We start from the raw sequence: 18,922 nt of genomic DNA, 5'->3' as shown, positions 1-18,922 counted from the left end.
AATATGAATACATATCACCAAATCATACCCACTCTCATCTTCAGACCAGAGGTCTAAATCAGGATAGGCTATACTTCTAAAAATTTGCTTTATGTATTCAGATAATAGAAATTACATAACTCAAAGTGACTTTTAACACAATTATTTAAAAATTAAAGGTGTTTGTGATGGAGTGATTATAATAAGGGGGTATATATAATCTGAATTGCTTAAGGACGAAAGTTTGGGCATGGAGGAAGACAGAAAATGGAAAAGATCCAATAGTGGTGAGCAGAATGAAAATGAAAAGAAAAATGAAAAAATGTAAAGCATAACCCTGGAAAATGGGTGAACTAAGTAAAAGAAACTCTGCTTAGATGTGAGGATATTAAGAAACTTACAGGACAGGGTGATTACATGCAATAATGTTGGGGTTGCTAATAAAAGTAACATATAAGTATAAAAAAAAAAAGTGATCTTGGTGCTAAAACATTCGAAGAATAAAGGGAATCAAACGTGGGCAGATTTTTTTTGGTAAGGCATTAACTCTTAATTAGTAATCCTTTAGAATACACTCAAGCTTCAAGTCCTCCAGGAAACTTACTAACTTCCATACTAACAGAGACCCTTCTTTATGCTCCACAACCTCCTATGCACACCTGCATCATAGCACTTACCTTCTTAAATTTATGTTTGTCTGCTTTCAAGTGTCTGTGAGCTCTCTGAGAATTAGGATAATTTCCCCTGGGTCTAGCACACTGCCTGGTTTGCCAAACAAACTCCATAAATATTTCATGAATAAAACTGAGATCTAGGTTCTTGTGCCTCTTTTTACCAAGTAACTGTATGGCTTAGGGAAAGATACTTAGCTTCTCTAAGAGACAACTAAGCTCGTTTAACCAAAGAAGGGAAGTTTCTGTCCATCATTAATATTCTTTTGATTTTATTATGAAAATATTAAGCAAGACCTAGGCTCATTCCTGTGGCATACTACTCAGATAAATTAAAGCATACTAAATTCAATATACTTCAAGGATTTATGACTCCAAAACCAACTATAAATACCATTCTATGCCTCTTTCCAAAAACAGAAGGGAAAAGAAATTAACATTTAATGCACACTGGATTTGATCAAGATTGCTCTTGGTGACCAGACCAAGATTTGAATAAAATTTGTGAGGCCAGAACCCGTGTTCTTTACACTGTGCCCAACCAAGAAGAAATTAAATATGGTGTATTCTGAGAGATTTTTTTTAATTTTTTTAAAAGAATGGAGATAAATTTCCCTTCTTTTCCCTGCTAGTGGCTACAGATTATAATGAAAAAGAAAATACCATTTTCTCCAGTTTTGGCAGGATTGGGTCATCAGTCAGTTGAGTAGGACTTAAAAATTTTGTTTAGCTTATAATTAATTACAGCTAGTATTTGTTATAAAATATGTTTTCATTTTATGTATATTCATTTGTTTTGAGCTATTTTCCCTTAGTTAAAAAAATTTTTTTTTAAATATTTATTTATTTTTGAGAGAAACAAGAGATGAGGGAGGGGCAGAGAGAGAGGCAGACAGATTCTGAAGCAGGCTCCAGGCTCTGAGGTGTCAGCACAGAACCCAACACAGGGCTCGAACCCACGGACCATGAAATCATGACCTGAAGTCGGATGTTTAACGGGATGCTTAACCTGAGCCACCCAGGCACTCCTCCCTTAGTTTTTTCTTAAAAATTCCCTTCAAAAATGTGTGTGTGCACATCAGCTGAATTAAGAAGAAAGGATTTGCCTAACTTCAAGCCCAGATAATCAAAGAGATATAAATACAAAATAGGAGAAAAGAAGCAAAGAGATATCTTAGCTCAAATTCATAACGAGAAAACAGAAGATGAAATACAGTGAAGAGTACTGGAAAACTCCTGTGTATATTAATTTCTTCCTACCTTACATTTTCCATCACACACTTATTGGAAAGGAAAAAAAAAAAGAAAACACAAACAAAAATATGGAAATTTGAGATGCTTTCCACAAGTATCATCAAAATAGATCTAGAAACCAAAAACGATTAAACACATAGCAGCAAAAAAGTTTTAAAATAGAAATAATGGTAAAAATAGTTTTATTCAGAATCCAACCAAGTCAAATGCTTGGAGAGAGCACATTGTGAGTAAAACATGTAAGAAGACTCAAATCCCAGCTTTGCCACTTCTTAGTTACCTATATGAACATGGACAAACTCCTTAACCCTATCAGGCCCTGCCATAAACATTAAGTGGAAGAATGTACATTAAGTGCTAAGTACAGTGCTTGCATAGGGATGGCTGTCACTGTGTTGTCTGCAAGAGAGATATATTTTTTTAGGCCAAACTATGATCAAATAATAAATGCAACAGGATCTCAGTATCATACCTTACGCTGATATATTTCATTTCTGTGAGTGCTAAGGTCGAACTCTACCTAAACCAAGAGGTTTGAATAATTACACCTAAATCCATGCCCTCTGAATAAAGAGTTTTAAACAAGCCAGGTCTTTGGGCCTCTTTTCTACACAGCCTTACACCTGCCTGTTTGAATCCCAGAGGCTATGCTACTCAGCTTCTGCATTTTTCACAAGACCTATGGATGCTCTGTAGGTCTCTTCTCTGTTGTGTGAGTATGTATAAACTATTCAATGAGAAGGCTACCCCAGAATATTCCGTAGTGTCTGCTTTTGATTTCCTGATTCCATAGTGGCTGCTTTAGTCCTTTTATTTTTTATAACTTTTTTTTTTTTAACTTTTATGTATTATTTTTGAGGTAGAGAGAACACACAAGACAGGGAAGGCGGGGGAGGGAGAGAGGGAGACAGAGAGGGAGGGAGGGAGGGAGGGAGGGAGAGGGGGAGAGAGAGAAGGAGACGCAAGCGCGCACACACACACACACACACACACACACACACACACACACACACACACAGAATCTGAAGCAAACTCCAGGCTCTGAGCTGTCAGGACAGAGCCCGATGTGGGGCTTGAACCCACAAACCAGGAGATCATGACATGAGCTGAAGTCGGAAGCTTAACCGACTGAACCACCCAGGTGTCCCTCTGCTTTAGTCCTTTTATAAAGAATGTCTTCCCATCTTTATTTTGAAATATCAAATTTAGGCATCTTAAATTTGGGTATATACCATACGTGATATTCTTCTACTGAACTAAAAATGAAAACAATTATCTTTTATAGCCAGCATACATGAAAAGATGCTCAATATCACTGATCATTAGGGAAATGCAAATCAGAACTACAATGAAGTATCACCTCACACCTGTCAGAATGGCTAAAACCAACAACACAAGCAACAATAAGTGTTGGTGAGGATATAGAGTAAAAGGAACCCTCTTACACCATTGGTGGGAATGTAATCTGGTGCAGCCACTCTGTAAAACAGTATGGAGGCTCCTTAAAAATTTAAATACAGAATCACCATATGATCTAGTAACTGAGCTACTCAGTATTTACCCAAAGAATATGAAAATACTTATTTGAAAGGATATATGCAGCCCTATGTTTGTAGCAGCATTATTTACAATAGCCAAATTACACACACAGTCCAAGTGTCCATCGATAGATGAATAGATAAAGATACACACACACACACACACACACACACACACACTGGAATACTACTCAGCCACAAGAAAAGAATGAAATCTTGTTATTTGCAATACATGGATGGAGCTAGAGAGTATAATTATAAGCAAAATAAGGCAGTCAGAGAGAGAGAAATACCATATGATTTCACTCATATATGAAATTTAAAAAACAGAACAAACAAGGAGAAAAAAAAGACAAGCCAAAACCAGACTTTAACTATAGAGAACAAATAGTTGGTTACCAGAGGGCAGGTGAGTGGGTGGATGGTAAAATAGGTAAAGGGGATTAAGAGTATACTTACCATGATGAGCTTATCAGTAATATATGGAATTGGTGAATCACTATATTGTACATCTGAAACTAATATAACACTATTTTAACTATACTGGAATTTAAAAAAAAAATTACTCTTGGGGCACTTGGGTGGCTCAGTCAGTTAAGCACCCGACTCTTGGCTTTGGCTTGGGTCATGATCTCATGAGTTCCAGCCCCGTGTCAGGCTCCAAGCTGGCAGTGTGGAGCCTGCTTGGGATTCTCTCTCTGTGCCTCTCTCTCTCTCCCTCTCTCAAAATAAGTAAACGTTAAAAAAAAAAAAAAAAAAAAAATTACTCTGTTTTTTTTTTAAATAAAAATGGCAATTTAACAATTGAGGGCTCATTTTTTAATGAATAACCTAACTAGAAGAAGTCATCAGAAGAATAAAATTTATTTGCAACCTAAATAATGACTATTAGTCTGCCTGATTCAATGTATTTTTAGGATTAAAGAAAGTTGAAATTCAATATCCCAGTCAAGATCCTTCTGTCCAAGAAACATAATGATTTTGAATTAGTTACTAGGGGGCGCCTGGGTGGTTCACTCGATTAAGTGTCCAACTTTGGCTCAGGTCATGATCTCGCGGTTTGTGAGTTCAAGCCCCGCACTGGGCTCTGTGCCGACAGTTCAGAGCCTAGAGCCTGCTTCAGATTCTGTGTATGTCTCTCTCTCTCTCTCTGCCCTTCCCCTGCTCGTACTCTGTCTCTCTTAAAAATAAACATTAAAAAAATTACAAATAAATGAATAATAGAAATAAATTAATTATTAGAAGATTACTGCCCCATATAATTGAGATCTAATTACATTCTGAGTTGTTTTTAGCCTTGGACTCTTCAGGTTCCTTAGCAAATAAAAATATTAGACTTGTTTTGAATATCTTTTTATACCCTTCAACAAACTTTAGTAGAAAATTGTCTCTAGGATGCCAAAAAATGAGGCTTTAAAAAACAGATAGTATAAAACTCAAAATCTTCCTCTTCATTTGAATACAATAATGCCGTTTTAAAGGTAGAACAAATGTTTACTGTCAGCATACACAAATATTAAATAGTACTGCCTCCAAAAAATGGTTAAGGTAAATACTTAACTATTCAATCATACCAATAGAAGCAAAGTTAATAAATGTTCTCTTTACCTATAAAGCTCAATGTCTGTTTCTAGAAAATCCTTTTCTGGCTAGAAAAAGATTTGGAACATTATTTGCTTAATTACAACTACAGTGGCATGCCTACGGGATTATATTTGACGACTGCTCTACACGAGGAATGTATGTTTTTTAAATACTGCAAATGGACTCATTCACTGTTGGAGATAAAGTCAAAGCACACGGGCATGGGCAGATTTTAATTTACCTCAATGGGGGAAAACAGATATAATCAAACTGATAGTTCTATCTGAACATATTATTTATTTTTTATGACCACCTACTGCACCCACAAAATTGATTTCAAGAACTCCAGCAAGTAGTACTGAACTACTTATAAAATCTAATTTGATACAATCAAGGCATGACAAAATTGAAAGATCACTAGAGAAAATGGACTACTTCTTTCTAAATATTATAATGGCTTCTCTCACGGGAAAAATTACTTTGATTTTATGTTACATCTAAATTCCCAGAGAAAGTTTCTTGGAGTCACTAGACTATTTCTATTTCTAGGGTGCCTGACTTCCCACAGTTTGCCCAGGACTTTCCTGGTTTTAGTACTGATCCCAATTCTGGGAAACCACAAGCCAGGCAATTCCTGATGGGCATACTACTTATTTCCAAGAACTACTTATTTATCATCAAAATAAGTTCAGCTAACACCATTAACATACTAGCTATATTGTAAAGATATATTATGCAGTGTCAGAATAACTTTTATACATTATGAGTAAGACAGTTCAAAGTTTTTTTTTTTTCAAGTAAATGAGTTTCCTTCATTTAAAATCAAAATTATAGTGAGTCATAAATACAAGAAAAAAAGAATTAATTTTCAAGCAACTAAAAAGGGTCTGAGGAGGGTTTTCAATCTCTTAGTCAAAAAGCAAACTTCTTAGTCAAAAAACAATGGAACAGAGATGATGATAAATTCTTTCTCCTGTTTGTCCTAGACCATTATGAGTGTATGGGTATTTATCCATATGACCCTTAGAACCTAAGAAATACTCTGTAATTTAAAACCTACCTGAATAAACCATAAATTCATACAATGTTAGAGCTGAAAGGAAGTTTAAGAGGTTTTAAAGCTGTGTTAAGGCATTAAGACTGGATCAATAGCTAACATAATTAACAATGACCACTTTTTAGTGATCCCCTACATTCTTGAAGTAAAAAAAAAAAAAATGTATATAAGACACTTTCTGAATTACTAAATCAGTATGTTCTCAAAAAGAACGAAGGAGAAAGCCAATTGAAATGACACAAAAAAATAAAAATAAAAACTTTTACAATGGTTGAGGTTATGGTTATTTTGTTTTTCATACAACTATGTATGCACAAGTCTTTGGAATTCTAGTCTAGAATTTTTACTCATTAATTGGAAGACTCATATTATAAACTAAATGTACTTATTGTATGCTTTACCTAAAAAAATTAAGAGTTAATATAGATAAAATGGAAAAGAAAATTTGACACTATTTATATGATTTTCAAAGATATGGCTACAAAATAAATGTGCGTGTATTCATAAGTATGAATGAGTGTGCATGTACGTACATATGATATATATATATCAATCCTGTACTATATTTCTTGTTTATTCCTCAAGATTTTAACAATCTTCATATCCTAACAGAAAAGTAATCTACTACCCAAATTTAAAAATATTCTTTACTAAAATTTCCCCTTAAATTCTTACATAAATAACTTATACTACAAAATTTTAGAGAACTACAATACAGTATGTTTAAAGATGTGATGAATAGCACATTTAAAACTATTTTAAAAGGAGGTCAAATCTGACCTCTGGGCCATGAAGCACCACATTAGCGGCTCTGCAGAAAGAAAAATGATAACGTAGGAAATGAGGGCTCAGAAACTAGGACCTTATCAGTTAGAGTAGGATTCGCGCCTGTAAGACAAATTGCTCAGCAAGGCAAGTCACCCTCCTGCTGTGATGAGGATACAGCCGAATTTCCAATGCCACTATCTCCCTCATCGTGTCTCTAGACCTGATACCATACAGTCAAGGAATGGCGTACAGTTTTGAAACATCCACTACTTATCCTGAATACATTTTGTCAAAGTCACCGGCTAGGATAATTTTATTTGTCCTTCAACTGGCAACTCAGTGTTTGAAATAAAAATCTTCAAAGGATACTCATTCATAGGAACTATCTTATGTTGCCCCTTCATTAACAAAGAATGATGATTCCACCTCAGGTTTTTAATAAGTAAACAGAGTTTGTTATTTAAATCATTTTAAGAGTTTTCTCAGTTCTTAAAAAATAAAATCTGTAATGTTAGAAATTTAGCAAAGCCCACAAATTGTCTCATTTGAAAGCATACCTGAACACCGATGGACTTTTTTAGCAGTTCTTCTACAAAATTCCAATTTGATTCCATTTGTCTCTAGAAAGGGAGAATATTGCAGCAAAATTATTGCTCTCAATTATGCATTGAAATTATAGCATAGCAGGCTAGTAGTGAAGTACAAATATCTTCTCTATCATCAGACATCATTACAACTTCTTGAATGTCTAAAATTACTTGGACAGAGTAACTTGACAGACTTGGTAGAAAAAAAAATTGTAACTATTCCAATCCAATATAAACCTTAACAGGACATGTTTTATTAAACAATGGCACTTCTATACAATTATAACTGTTTTAACAAATATTTAAATTTTGCTGTCATATGTAATTTAAGCGGAAAAAAAAACTTCATGTAGTTTTTGGAGTGTTTTATGCTTTGAGTGTTTTTCCTCATTGTATACTTTACTCACCAGAGATTTTTTCATTTTATGTATAATAACATCAAGACAATCTATTCTACTAAGCAATTAACTAAACATTTTGTATAGGAAAAAAATGTACACAGTGCTACCTCATTTAATCAATGGTCACTTATCTGGAAGACTCCTCACAATAAGGAAGAAAGCTGAAAAGGACTTTCACAAAGCCAAAATACTTCACAAAAGCTAGGCACTGAAAAAGGCTTTGCTTTCCAAAGGGAAAGCCTGGAGGAACGCTCAGTTCTTAAAGCTCTGGATACATGTATACTAGTCAAAACCAGAAGAAAAGAAAGTGCTTTGGAGAGGCAGCAAATAACAACTAGTTTCTGACAGTGAGTGAAAAAGGTACAAAAGGTAACTGTAACACCTCAAAAAGCAAAGCCAGAACCCTTAAAGAATAGAAGCAAAGAGCCTCATCATACCCTACCATCCCCATCATAATTAATATGTTGTTCAGAAGGATGAACCCAAATGACTCATAAAAGGTTAAAGCATAAAAGGTTAAAGCATGTACAATATTCTTGATTAAAAAAAATTTTTTTTGAAATATTTATTTTTGAAAGACAGAGAGACAGAGCACAAGTGGGGGAGGGGCAGAGAGAGAGGGAGACACAGAATCTGAAGCAGGCTCCTGGCTCTGAGCTGTCAGCACAGAGCCCAATGTAGGGCTCAAACTCATGAGCCAGGAGATCATGACCTAAGCCAAAGCCGGACGCTTAACTGACTGAGCCACCCAGGCGCCCCTGCAATATTCTCGACTTTAAATGACTGGATAATGTTCATGTAAGATGCTCATTACATAAAATTACTAAACAAACATTTCCTTAATAAAGGTACTCAATGACTGTGGTAGCCCCTCTCTAAAATGGCCCCAAATGACCCTGTCTCCTGGTATTCATACACTTATTTAACCCTCCACCCCCACCCCACTGCACACTGTGCCAGGGTTGGTCTGTTATCAAGAGAGCATCAGTACTAATAGGAGTGTTGGTATGTCACTTCCAAGATTAGGTTAGAACACAATGAAGCTTCCATCTTAATGAAAATCTCTTGTTGACTCCGTCAGGGAAAACCATAGTGTGAACAGGCCTGAAGAAGCCTATATGATGAGTAACTAAAGCCTCCTGCCAACATGAGAAAGACTGGAAGTGAGTCCTCCAGCTCTAGTCTTCAGAGACTCAAGCACCTGCTGATAGTTTACTACAAACTCATGAGGGATCCTGGGCCAGAACCATCCAGCTAAGCTCTTACTGTATACCTGAGCCTTAGGAACTGTGTGAGATAATAAATGTTTGCTGTTTTGAACTGCCAAATTTTGTTTCACAGTAATAAATAACTGATACAATGACTCAGTTATTTTTAGCAAAAAAAAAAAAAAAAAAAAAATTATTGACCTTTTCAGATATATTTATGTAAATAAAGTGAATACAAACCTTTTATGAGGAGAGAATCTGTAGTAAAGAATTTGGCCTTACCCAAAGAGAAAATCTGGCCTTTATCCTTGGCTTCTGGGGAGTAATTTCTAGGCCCTTGGAATGTTGTACCTGATAGGGATATCTTTGTTTGCCGGGGAGCCTAGAGTCATACTGGATAGTCTAACAATGTAATTGAGGGTGGAGGCTGGCCACAGCCCAAAACCAACAATGTGACTTAGGCTAAGGGCTGTGGAGACCTGGAAAGTTGATCTGAAGATTGAGATTAACCGTGTGGGCAATCAATCCATCACATCTATGTAATGGAGCTCCAATAAAAACTGAACACTGCAGCTTAGGCAAGCTCTCCTGGTTGGAAATACTCCCTGCATACTGTCACACACTGATGCCAGGAGACTAAGGTATCTTGACAACATGGGGAGAAAACAACAGGAGCTCCACATTTGGTACTTCTGGACTCTACTATATACTCCTCCCTTAGCTAATTTTAATTTATATTCTTTCTCTGTAATAAACCATAACCATGACTGTAATAGCTTTTAGAGAGTTCTGTAAATCTAAGAAATTATATGGTTTTGGGCATTCTTGAGCTTGCAATTGGTGTCAGAAATGAGCAGCCTTGGTAACTGTCCTAAAATTCTCTCAAAAAGGAGACTATTTTGTTTTATAATACTATATGAACACTGTGTTAAGGTCTTTATATTACTTCCTCAAAAAAAAAAAACAAAAAACAAAAACTTTCCATTTCACAATTTCCAAACACAATTAAGTCTCAGAGAGGTTATGTATATATACATACAAGTCAGAGCAAGAATTTTGCTCCAAAGCCAGTATTCTTCCCATTTTCTAGTAAACCTTCCCTCACCTTTCAGCAATTCCCTTTTATATCACTCTTGACTAAGAAAACATCATCACTAACCCCAAATAAGCAGGGGTTATGACAGGACTACTGTATTTAGCTTTATAGTTTCATAGTGTTAGTGAGTATATTTCAGTGATTCTGTTCTATCAAGGCATTTGAATCACAGGAATTATAGGCAAGTAATGTATTCTTGTCCCGAGAATTTCAACTCTGTGGATCAGTACTGTGGCTATAATCTAAAACAAAAATAAACCATAACTCAGATTAAAGAATGACAACTATATCATGCCCAAATCAAGTCTAAGAGACTGTATCAAAGGACACAGATTTTTTTCTCCACAGCAAAACTGAACTTTGAGCACCTACATTTCTTTTCTACATACTAACTTATACAAAACTTAATCTCTCTGACAGAAAGGAAATATGGGGCGCCTGGGTGGCTCAGTTGATTAAGTGTCCGACTTAGCTCAGGTCATGATCTCACGGTTTGTGAGTTCAAGCCCTGCACTGAGCTCTCTGTCGGTACAGACCCTGCTTCGCATCCTCTGTCCCCCTACCCTCTCTCTCTGCCCCTTCCTTCTCATGCTCTCTCTCTCTCTCTCTCAAAAATAAATAAACATTAAAAAAAAAAAAAGAAAGGAAATAGGAAGTCATCAATTTTGGGTTATGTTTTAATATCTCTTATCCCACCATCCAAACTAAGACAACCACTTAAGCTTCAGGACAGGTCATGTCTCTACCACAAATATAAAATAGATACCCCATTCTCCACTTCCAGCAGACAAGGTAACTTGGTGCAGCTCTCACTTTAAGGTTATATTTCAGACTTTTTATCTAGTCACCATTTCAGATGTTTCGAAGATGAGCATCAGCTGGCGTGACATCAGCAGGGAAAGTACTGTTAAACTGATTCCTGCAATGCCCCAAAATATTTCTTCTCTTTAAACTATATTTGCTTTTAAAATAGATGGTGGCAATTGTGAGATGATAACACACTCTTATCTAGGTTGAAAGAAAAACCTTAAATAGAAACACATGAAACTCTAAAGCCTCTAGTATGAGATACCAAATTTTCCTTACAAGCCTACATTAATCAATTGGCAAATTTTGTGATTAAATGCACAGCAAAAGTTTAATCCACAAAAAAGCTTTTAAAATAAAATTAAAAAATGAAGCATATGTGAAACCTATTTACAATGTTAAAATTTTGAGATGCCTGGGTGGCTCAGTCGGTTGGGTGTCCAACTTCAGCTTGGGTCATGATCTCGCGGCTTGTTCAAACCCCACGTTGGGCTCTCTGCTGTCAGTGCAGAGCCTGCTTTGGATCCTCTGTCTCCCCTTCTCTCTGCCCCTCCCCCACTAGCACTTTTTCTCTCTCTCTCTCTCAAAAATAAACAAACATTAAAAAAAATTCTTTTAATTAAAAAAATAAAACGTAAAGATCTCATCTTGTGAGTGGAACAAAGCAGGCTTATTAATGCATAGCCATTTTCTATATGGTAGTTGGCTGTGATACTATATCATAAAAAGAAAAAAGAATTCAGAAAATTTTCAAAATTCTGATCAAAATATATCCCAGATCCAAATTAGCATTCTGCATAATCTCTCTGAAAGGATGAGTCAATATACCTTTACATTCATAGATCAGAATGATTACAGGACTTCTGAACCAAATTGAGACACTTGAGAGTAAAAGGAAAATTAACCAGATAGGAGGAGGGGATAATAGGCATAACAGAAATTGTCCATGGCAAACTGGTACACATGGTTTCCATACTGAAGGTCTATTCATGAGAGAAGGCGGTCTTTAGGAGAACCCCAATATCAAATTTATCTAAGTGACAAAGATAGGCTGACATTTAACTACGGTGTACCTCAGTTTTGTTACTTGTAAAATGGATATGTTACTCTCTCACCTACTTCATGTTACTTCACAGATATAAAGGCTGCTTAGTCGCTGTGAAATATTAAACACTTAGCAAATGTGGGGCGCCTGGGTGGTTCAGGAGGTTAAGCATTCAACTCTTTCGGCCCCGGTCACGATCTCAGGATCATGAGATTGAGCCCTGCGTTGGGCTCCGTGTGGAGCTTGGAGATTGCTTAGGATTCTCTCTCTCTCCCTCTCCCTCTGTCCCTCCCCCATTCATGCTTGCTCTAAGTAAATAAATAAAATTTTTAAAAAAACCCACAAAACACTTAGCAAATGCAATATGCTGAAGGCATCACCCCTAATGAAAACTAGTATCAACTAGAGAGCTTGAGGTGTTTTTTTTCTCAAAGATATTAAGAAGTCCAGAAATATCTGAAGTTCTTTGAGCACTCATGAATACAGTCCAAGTCTGTTTTACACATATACATATACATTATACATCTCTATTATTTTTATCATATGAAAGGTTCTTTTTCAAATATGATGGCATTTTCCTCTTAAAACCTTCTATATAATTTAAATTAAGAGTCTTAAAATATATGTATTTTAGCAAAAGAAAATCATACAGGAACTGCTGACATATTAAAAGACGTAGATTAAGCTATTTTAAACACAGACAATTCAATTACTATCTTGATTCAGGGCTAATAAAAGCATTAATTTCCTATGGAATTCTCTGTATGAAATAGAAGAGTGATTTCAGCAATGCAACTGTACAGTACAACAGTAATAGTAATGATATATATTAACATGGCTAGATTACGTACCACATGTGGGTGTATGTGGAGGTCAACATCAACCACCACTGAAATACACCATTCACTTGCGTAAGTGTTAGCGGCAGTTCCAGCAAGCATTTATAATCTGAAAGCATGCTCCCTGAAGCAAGAGGCAATAAATCTGTTTCATGTACATCCTATCATTGGCACCTATTATTATGATAACCACCTTAATGGTAACTCAAAGGTGCTTTTAACTAATTACTGTTTTTATTTACACCGATTAAAATCAAAAATATGTACTGGGGAATTAAAATGGGAAGAGAAATAAAATGCTGATGTAAAGACATTATTTTATAGGGTAAATTTTTGAGTTACTTTAATGTTCTAGTATTCTAATGGTTAAAAGATGTGAAACATTAACATATTAACTCCACAAAAATACTCAATGAAAGGTCTACTGCAATAATAACGACAATCTGCTATGATTTATGGAGTATTTACTATATATCAGCATGATAAGAACTGATGTACAGAAACAAAGGACATATAATCCTTTTCTCTGGGATGCTCATTCCACTGATCCCTCTCAATAAATTGGTATAATGCTTAAATACGTTAATATTGATCTGTGTGTGAGTTTCTCAGAGAACTTTCTGATTTATTATTTTAATTTATCTTGGGATCTCCTGGAAAGCTTTTTATTATTAGGCGGATCATTTAGAAGACCTTTTGAGGTCCTTTCCATTCCTATGACATAACTGTCAATGCTAACTGACCCTCAGATTCCATGCATGATTTCCGAGCTGACTTTGTTCAGTATTCAAAAAGAAGAAAGTCTGTCAAGGAACAGGTTTCATAAGCAATGATCTCCATACCTGATAGAGGATGAGAACCAAGAAACTTTTTACAAATAAGAATTCCCAAATTCCAAACCAGATTACTAAATCAGGACCTCTAGAGTTGAGATCTGAAAACCTGAATTTTTAAAAACTTCCAGGTAGGTCTGATGGATGATAAGCCAGATTTGGGAACTACTCCCCCCGCCCCCCCTGTAAAAGGTAAATTTTGAAAATCAGACACATTAGCTAAAAGATTCCATATGTTATAGAACTGATGGGCTAATAGAATACTACACTATTCACTTCTGAACATGGAATAATTATACACAAATAGAGCTTCAAATAAATATGTCTACCAGCTAGTTTTACTCACAGGGCTTTTTAAATAACACCAAAAAAAAAATGTTTCTAACTAGAAATTAATATAATAAAATCTATTTGAAGTAAACCTCATGGTTGTTTAATAGATTAAGATATCTTTATGAAAAGCTTCCCTAAAGAAGCATTATTCGGAAGAAATAATTTTACCTAATTATTCACAGAAACTACTAACTCATTACTGGAGACATGTGCTTTCCCTTCATCAATTTTACAGATTTTGGAACTAAAAGGCATTTTCTGAACACTCAATCCCATGATTTTTGGAAGAGGGAACACAGGCTCAGAAAGGTTGAAGTAATTTACTGAAGGTCACACAACTACCTAGTAGCAGAGCCAGGACTGGACTAGATCTCAAGTCTTCTACAAGGTGCTCTTCCTTAAACAGTAAAAACATAAAAATTACCATTTTTCAAGATGTTTAGGGAAAGGTCTACCAACTTCTAGATTCAGAAGCTGAATTTTTCCCTGTAGGATTGTGATCTACTTTTATTTTTAATTTGTTTTTTTAATGTTTTATTTATTCTTGAGAGAGAGAGAGAGAGAGAGAGAGAGAGAGAGAGAGAGAGAGAGAAGGGATAGCATGAGCGAGGGAGGGGCAGAGCAAGAGAGGGACACAGAATCCGAAGCAGGCTCCAGGCTCTGAGCTGTCAGCACAGAGCCTGACGTGGGGCTCAAACTCACAAACCATGAGATCATGAGCTGAGCTGAAGTTAGACACCCAACTGACCCACCCAGGCGCCCCTGTGATCTTTTTGTTGTGTTTCTGTGCTCGTTTACTAACGTGTCTACAAAAAATACATATTAATAATATGAGAAAGTTTAAGAAAATAAAATCTTACCATTTCATCTTGTGTTCCATGGCGATCAAACTGGTAAAATGATGCTACATGAGTCATGATCCACCAACTAAAACCTAATGGATCCCTGGGCTGGATTATAGGCACAGAAGGTCGTCTTCGGTCACTCGATTTGTCAAAGAATGTTTTAAGTAGTTTATTCAACCAGTTCCAAAATGACTATACAAAGAGAGGTAATATGATTCAATTACACTAAGAACATAACCTTTGGTTTGGGCTTTTTTCTCCATTTGTATAATAATATATACACATAAAAGAGAAAAAAACCCATGTATGTGAAATTTAAAGAATAAAAATACACAGGTTAAGAATTATTAGAACATGATTAGCACTCTAGAAAGATCCTATGTGTTCCACAATCACATCTTCTGCCATCCAGGGGAAATGATTATCCTGACCTTCATCATAAATCATTCTCTTGTTTTTTAAGTTTTGCCACATAGGCCTATAAGCCTAAATCATATACAGTTTGGCTTCCCATCACCACTTTTTTATCCATGTTTGTATTCTTAAGTGGGCTAATTCTATTCTTTATAACTTGCTTCTTTTCTCAACATCGTGTTTCCGAGATTCATCCATATTGCACATAGGCCTAGTTCATCAAAGTATTCCAAAATATGACTATATGATGAACCATTTACCTGATACACTGTTGTTGAACATTTGATGAGTTTTAGTAACTTTTTTTTTCTAGTAATTTGTCCATTTCATAAACATTTTCAAGTTATTAGCCATACAGTTAATGACAATATCTCAACTTTTAAAAATATCTGCAAAATCTGGTCATGTTCCTTTTTAAATTTTTAGTATTGACTGTGTAATCATTTCAAGAGAAATTAGCCAATTTTAGTAACTTTTAAAGAACCAATTTTTGGCTGTTTTAGTCCTTTTCTGTTTTGATCTTTGTTATTTTTAATTTTACAAATTTGTGTTAGTTTTATTTGCTACCTTTTACTTTCTTTGGGTTTATTATGCAGGGATTTTTTTTTCCTAACTTCTTGTATGATGAATTATTTTTAAGTTTATTTACTTATTTTGAGAGACAGAGCATGTGTGTGAGTGGGGGAAGGGCAAAGAGGAAGAAAGAATCCCAAGCAAGCTCTGAGCTATCAGACCGGAGCCCCAAATAGGGCTCAATCTCAGGAACCGTGAGATCACAACCTGAGCCAAAATCAAGAGTCAAATGTTTAACTGAGCCATTGAGGCGCCCCTATGATGAATTCTTAGCTCATTAATTTTCAGCTTTTCCCCCCTCTAACATCTGTATTTAAAGTTATAAATTTCAGGGCTCTGCAATGGCAGAGGCTGACGGAACTCTCCCTCTCTCTCTAACCCTCCCTACTTGAGAGAGCTCACTCTCTCAAAAATAAATAAAAAAAAAAAAAAAACAACATAAAGTTATACTTTTCCCTCTTTATCTTTAGCTGCAGTCCCAAAGCTTTAATTAGTAGTATGTTAGTTATCATTTACTTCAAAAAATTTTACAGTTCCCATTATATTTTCTTTCACCTATGGGTTAGAAATGTATTTCAATTATTTCTAAGCATATGTGTATTTCTTCTTGTAATTCAATTTTTATTTTCATTTAATACTATGTTCTCAGCCACATAAAAATTTAAATTTGCTTTATCTTCCTGATAAATTGAATCTTTTATCAGTACAAAATGACCTAATGCTCTTATTGGTTTTAAAGTCTAATTTTCTCTAATGCTAGTTTAACATATTACATCTTTTTCTATCAATTATGAACTCTTCTATAGTTTGTTTTAGCTTATCTCTTATAAACAGCTTACATTCTGTTCTGACAGTATATTTTTTTAAATGAGCATTTAGTAGTCCACTAATGTAATGACTCCTACATTCAGTTTTAAATCTACCATCTTATTCTGTATTTCTATTTGTATACCTATTTTTTCCACAAACACCTCCTTCTTGAGTTCTTTTGGGTTAAATATTTTTTTCCCCCTCCACTAGCTAGTACGTTAGTCTACTTTCTCTTCTTTCAGTGATTACCTTACAAATAACAGCATATAGGCAAATGTCTTGATAAGTTAATACATATCTTCATTCTCCTCTTAAAATAAGTACCTTAAAATACTCATTATGCCCTATCCAATTTCTACACCAGTATTACTGTGTACTTTAACTATTTCTTAATTCAAACAGATTATATTACTGACTTATACAAAACATTTACTATTTTCTTTGCACTTTATTCCTTCATACATCACACCACCTCTGCCCTGCCCCCAACTCCCCCAATTCAGGCACCATTCTTCTAAAATACCTCTTTTAGAATTCCCTTCAATTCTGTTTCACTGACAGTAGCTTTGTTTCACCTCACCCTTGAAAGATTTCACTGGTGAAAAATTTTAAGTTGACAACTACTTTGCTTTAATACAATGAAAATTAACATTCCCACTGACCTCCACTGCTGTTGAGAAGTCAGCTGATAGTCTAATTGACATTCTTTTGAAAATAACATTTTTCTGTCTGAATGCTTGTAGCTCTTCTCTTTGTCTTTGATGTTCTGCAGTTTCACTATGATGTATCTAGGTCTGTTTTTTTTTTTTTTTTTTTAATCCTAACTGGAATTTTCTTTTTTTTTTTTTTTAAACATTTATTTATTTTTGAGACAGAGAGAGACAGAGTGTGAACAGGGGAGGGGCAGAGAGAGAGGGAGACACAGAATCTGAAACAGGCTCCAGGCTCTGAGCTGTCAGCACAGAGCCCAATGCGGGGCTGGAACTCATGGACCGTGAGATCATGACCCGAGCCCTAGTCGGATGCTTAACCGACCGAGCCACCCAGGAGCCCCTGGAATTGATTTTCTTAATGCAATAGCTTTTCTTAACTATGGAAAATTTTCTGTCATTTTCTCTTCAAGTATTTTCTCTGTTCCACTTTCTACTTCTTTGGAGCTACAATTAAAAGCATTATCATATCCCCTCTATTCTCACATGCTGCATGTAGCCACCAGGTCTCTTTATTTCCTATATTCCATAATAGTTCTTCAGTTATTATCTTTCCTGACCTTGACATTTTTGAGGAGTACAGGTCCATTATTTAGATTTAACTTAAGTTTCTTCATAATTAGATTCACATTATATATTTTTGGCAAGAATACCAAAGACACATTTTTCTTCTTTAAGTGCATCACATCACACTGAAGGTACATAATATCCATTTGTCCTATTATTGGTTAACTTTGGTCATGTGGGTAAGGTGGTATCTGCCAGATTTTCTAAACTGTAAAGTTACTGCTCCCTTTGTAACTGATAGTGTAGATACTTATCCAGCTGTAAAAATATTGTTTTTCGTCATACTTCTGGCAGCCATTGAGGATTCTTGCCTGAAACAGTTACTAAGGAAGTTGTCAACTGGTGATTTTCTAATTCAATCACCAACATCTACATTTATTAGGAGGAGTTTCCCTTCTCTCCATTTATTTTTCATTTATACCAGTATGAATCCATAAAGTCTTACTATATAGATTACAATCCTTTGCTGTCATTTGTTTTGTTCCTCAAATTATCCTAGGTTTAGAGTGTGGGAGATCTTCATGTTGGCTCTTTTGTCCTTCAGAGGTGTCTTCTTTATTTTCTGAGTACCTCCTTAGTTTCTGGTACAAAATGTTCCAGGTTCATTTTTTTCTTTTCATGCCCCAGCCCGGAAGACCAGTCATTTGCCAAAGGAACTTTGTTTCTTGTCACTGGAGGTTGGTCTTCAAAACCAAGACATTGCAGTTTCCTGTTACTCAAATACCATCGTTTGTAGGCCCACCTATTGGATAAGGTAGGAAATGCATGTATGCATATGTCCATGTGTGTGCACACGCACGCACACACACACACTCCTAGTTCTGATGATTAAAAACCATTATTTCATACTGATATCTCAAATTCTATTCCTACACATTATCTTTCACTCTACCTTTCCCTGTTTTCATATTTGTAACTCAATTTTCCAAAAGTGGCAAAGTTGGCTCTTAATCACCCATAATATATTAATTTGCTCAGTCCTAGAACCCAAATAAAGATTTAA

General features: G+C 35.4%; 1 protein-coding gene across 3 annotated transcripts in view; it reads right to left on the bottom strand.

The window, feature by feature from the left end:
- Positions 1-18,922, bottom strand: part of MMS22L (MMS22 like, DNA repair protein) — a 123,046-nt gene that overhangs the window by 85,150 nt on the left and 18,974 nt on the right. For all 3 annotated transcript variants that reach the window (XM_053904635.1, XM_053904636.1, XM_019442918.2), the window contains 2 exons: positions 14,861-15,037; positions 7,409-7,471 (listed from right to left, as the gene is read on the bottom strand). In XM_053904635.1, the coding sequence (XP_053760610.1) occupies positions 7,409-7,471; positions 14,861-15,037 (240 nt within the window). The remainder of the gene's footprint in view (positions 1-7,408; positions 7,472-14,860; positions 15,038-18,922) is intronic.

The sequence above is a fragment of the Panthera pardus genome, unplaced genomic scaffold (genome assembly GCF_024362965.1).
Source record: "Panthera pardus isolate Hobbes unplaced genomic scaffold, ASM2436296v1 HiC_scaffold_17, whole genome shotgun sequence".
Classification (NCBI taxonomy): domain Eukaryota; kingdom Metazoa; phylum Chordata; class Mammalia; order Carnivora; family Felidae; genus Panthera; species Panthera pardus.
The sequence above is the reverse complement of the archived record's forward strand: the minus strand, read 5'-3'. Positions and strand labels throughout refer to the sequence as shown.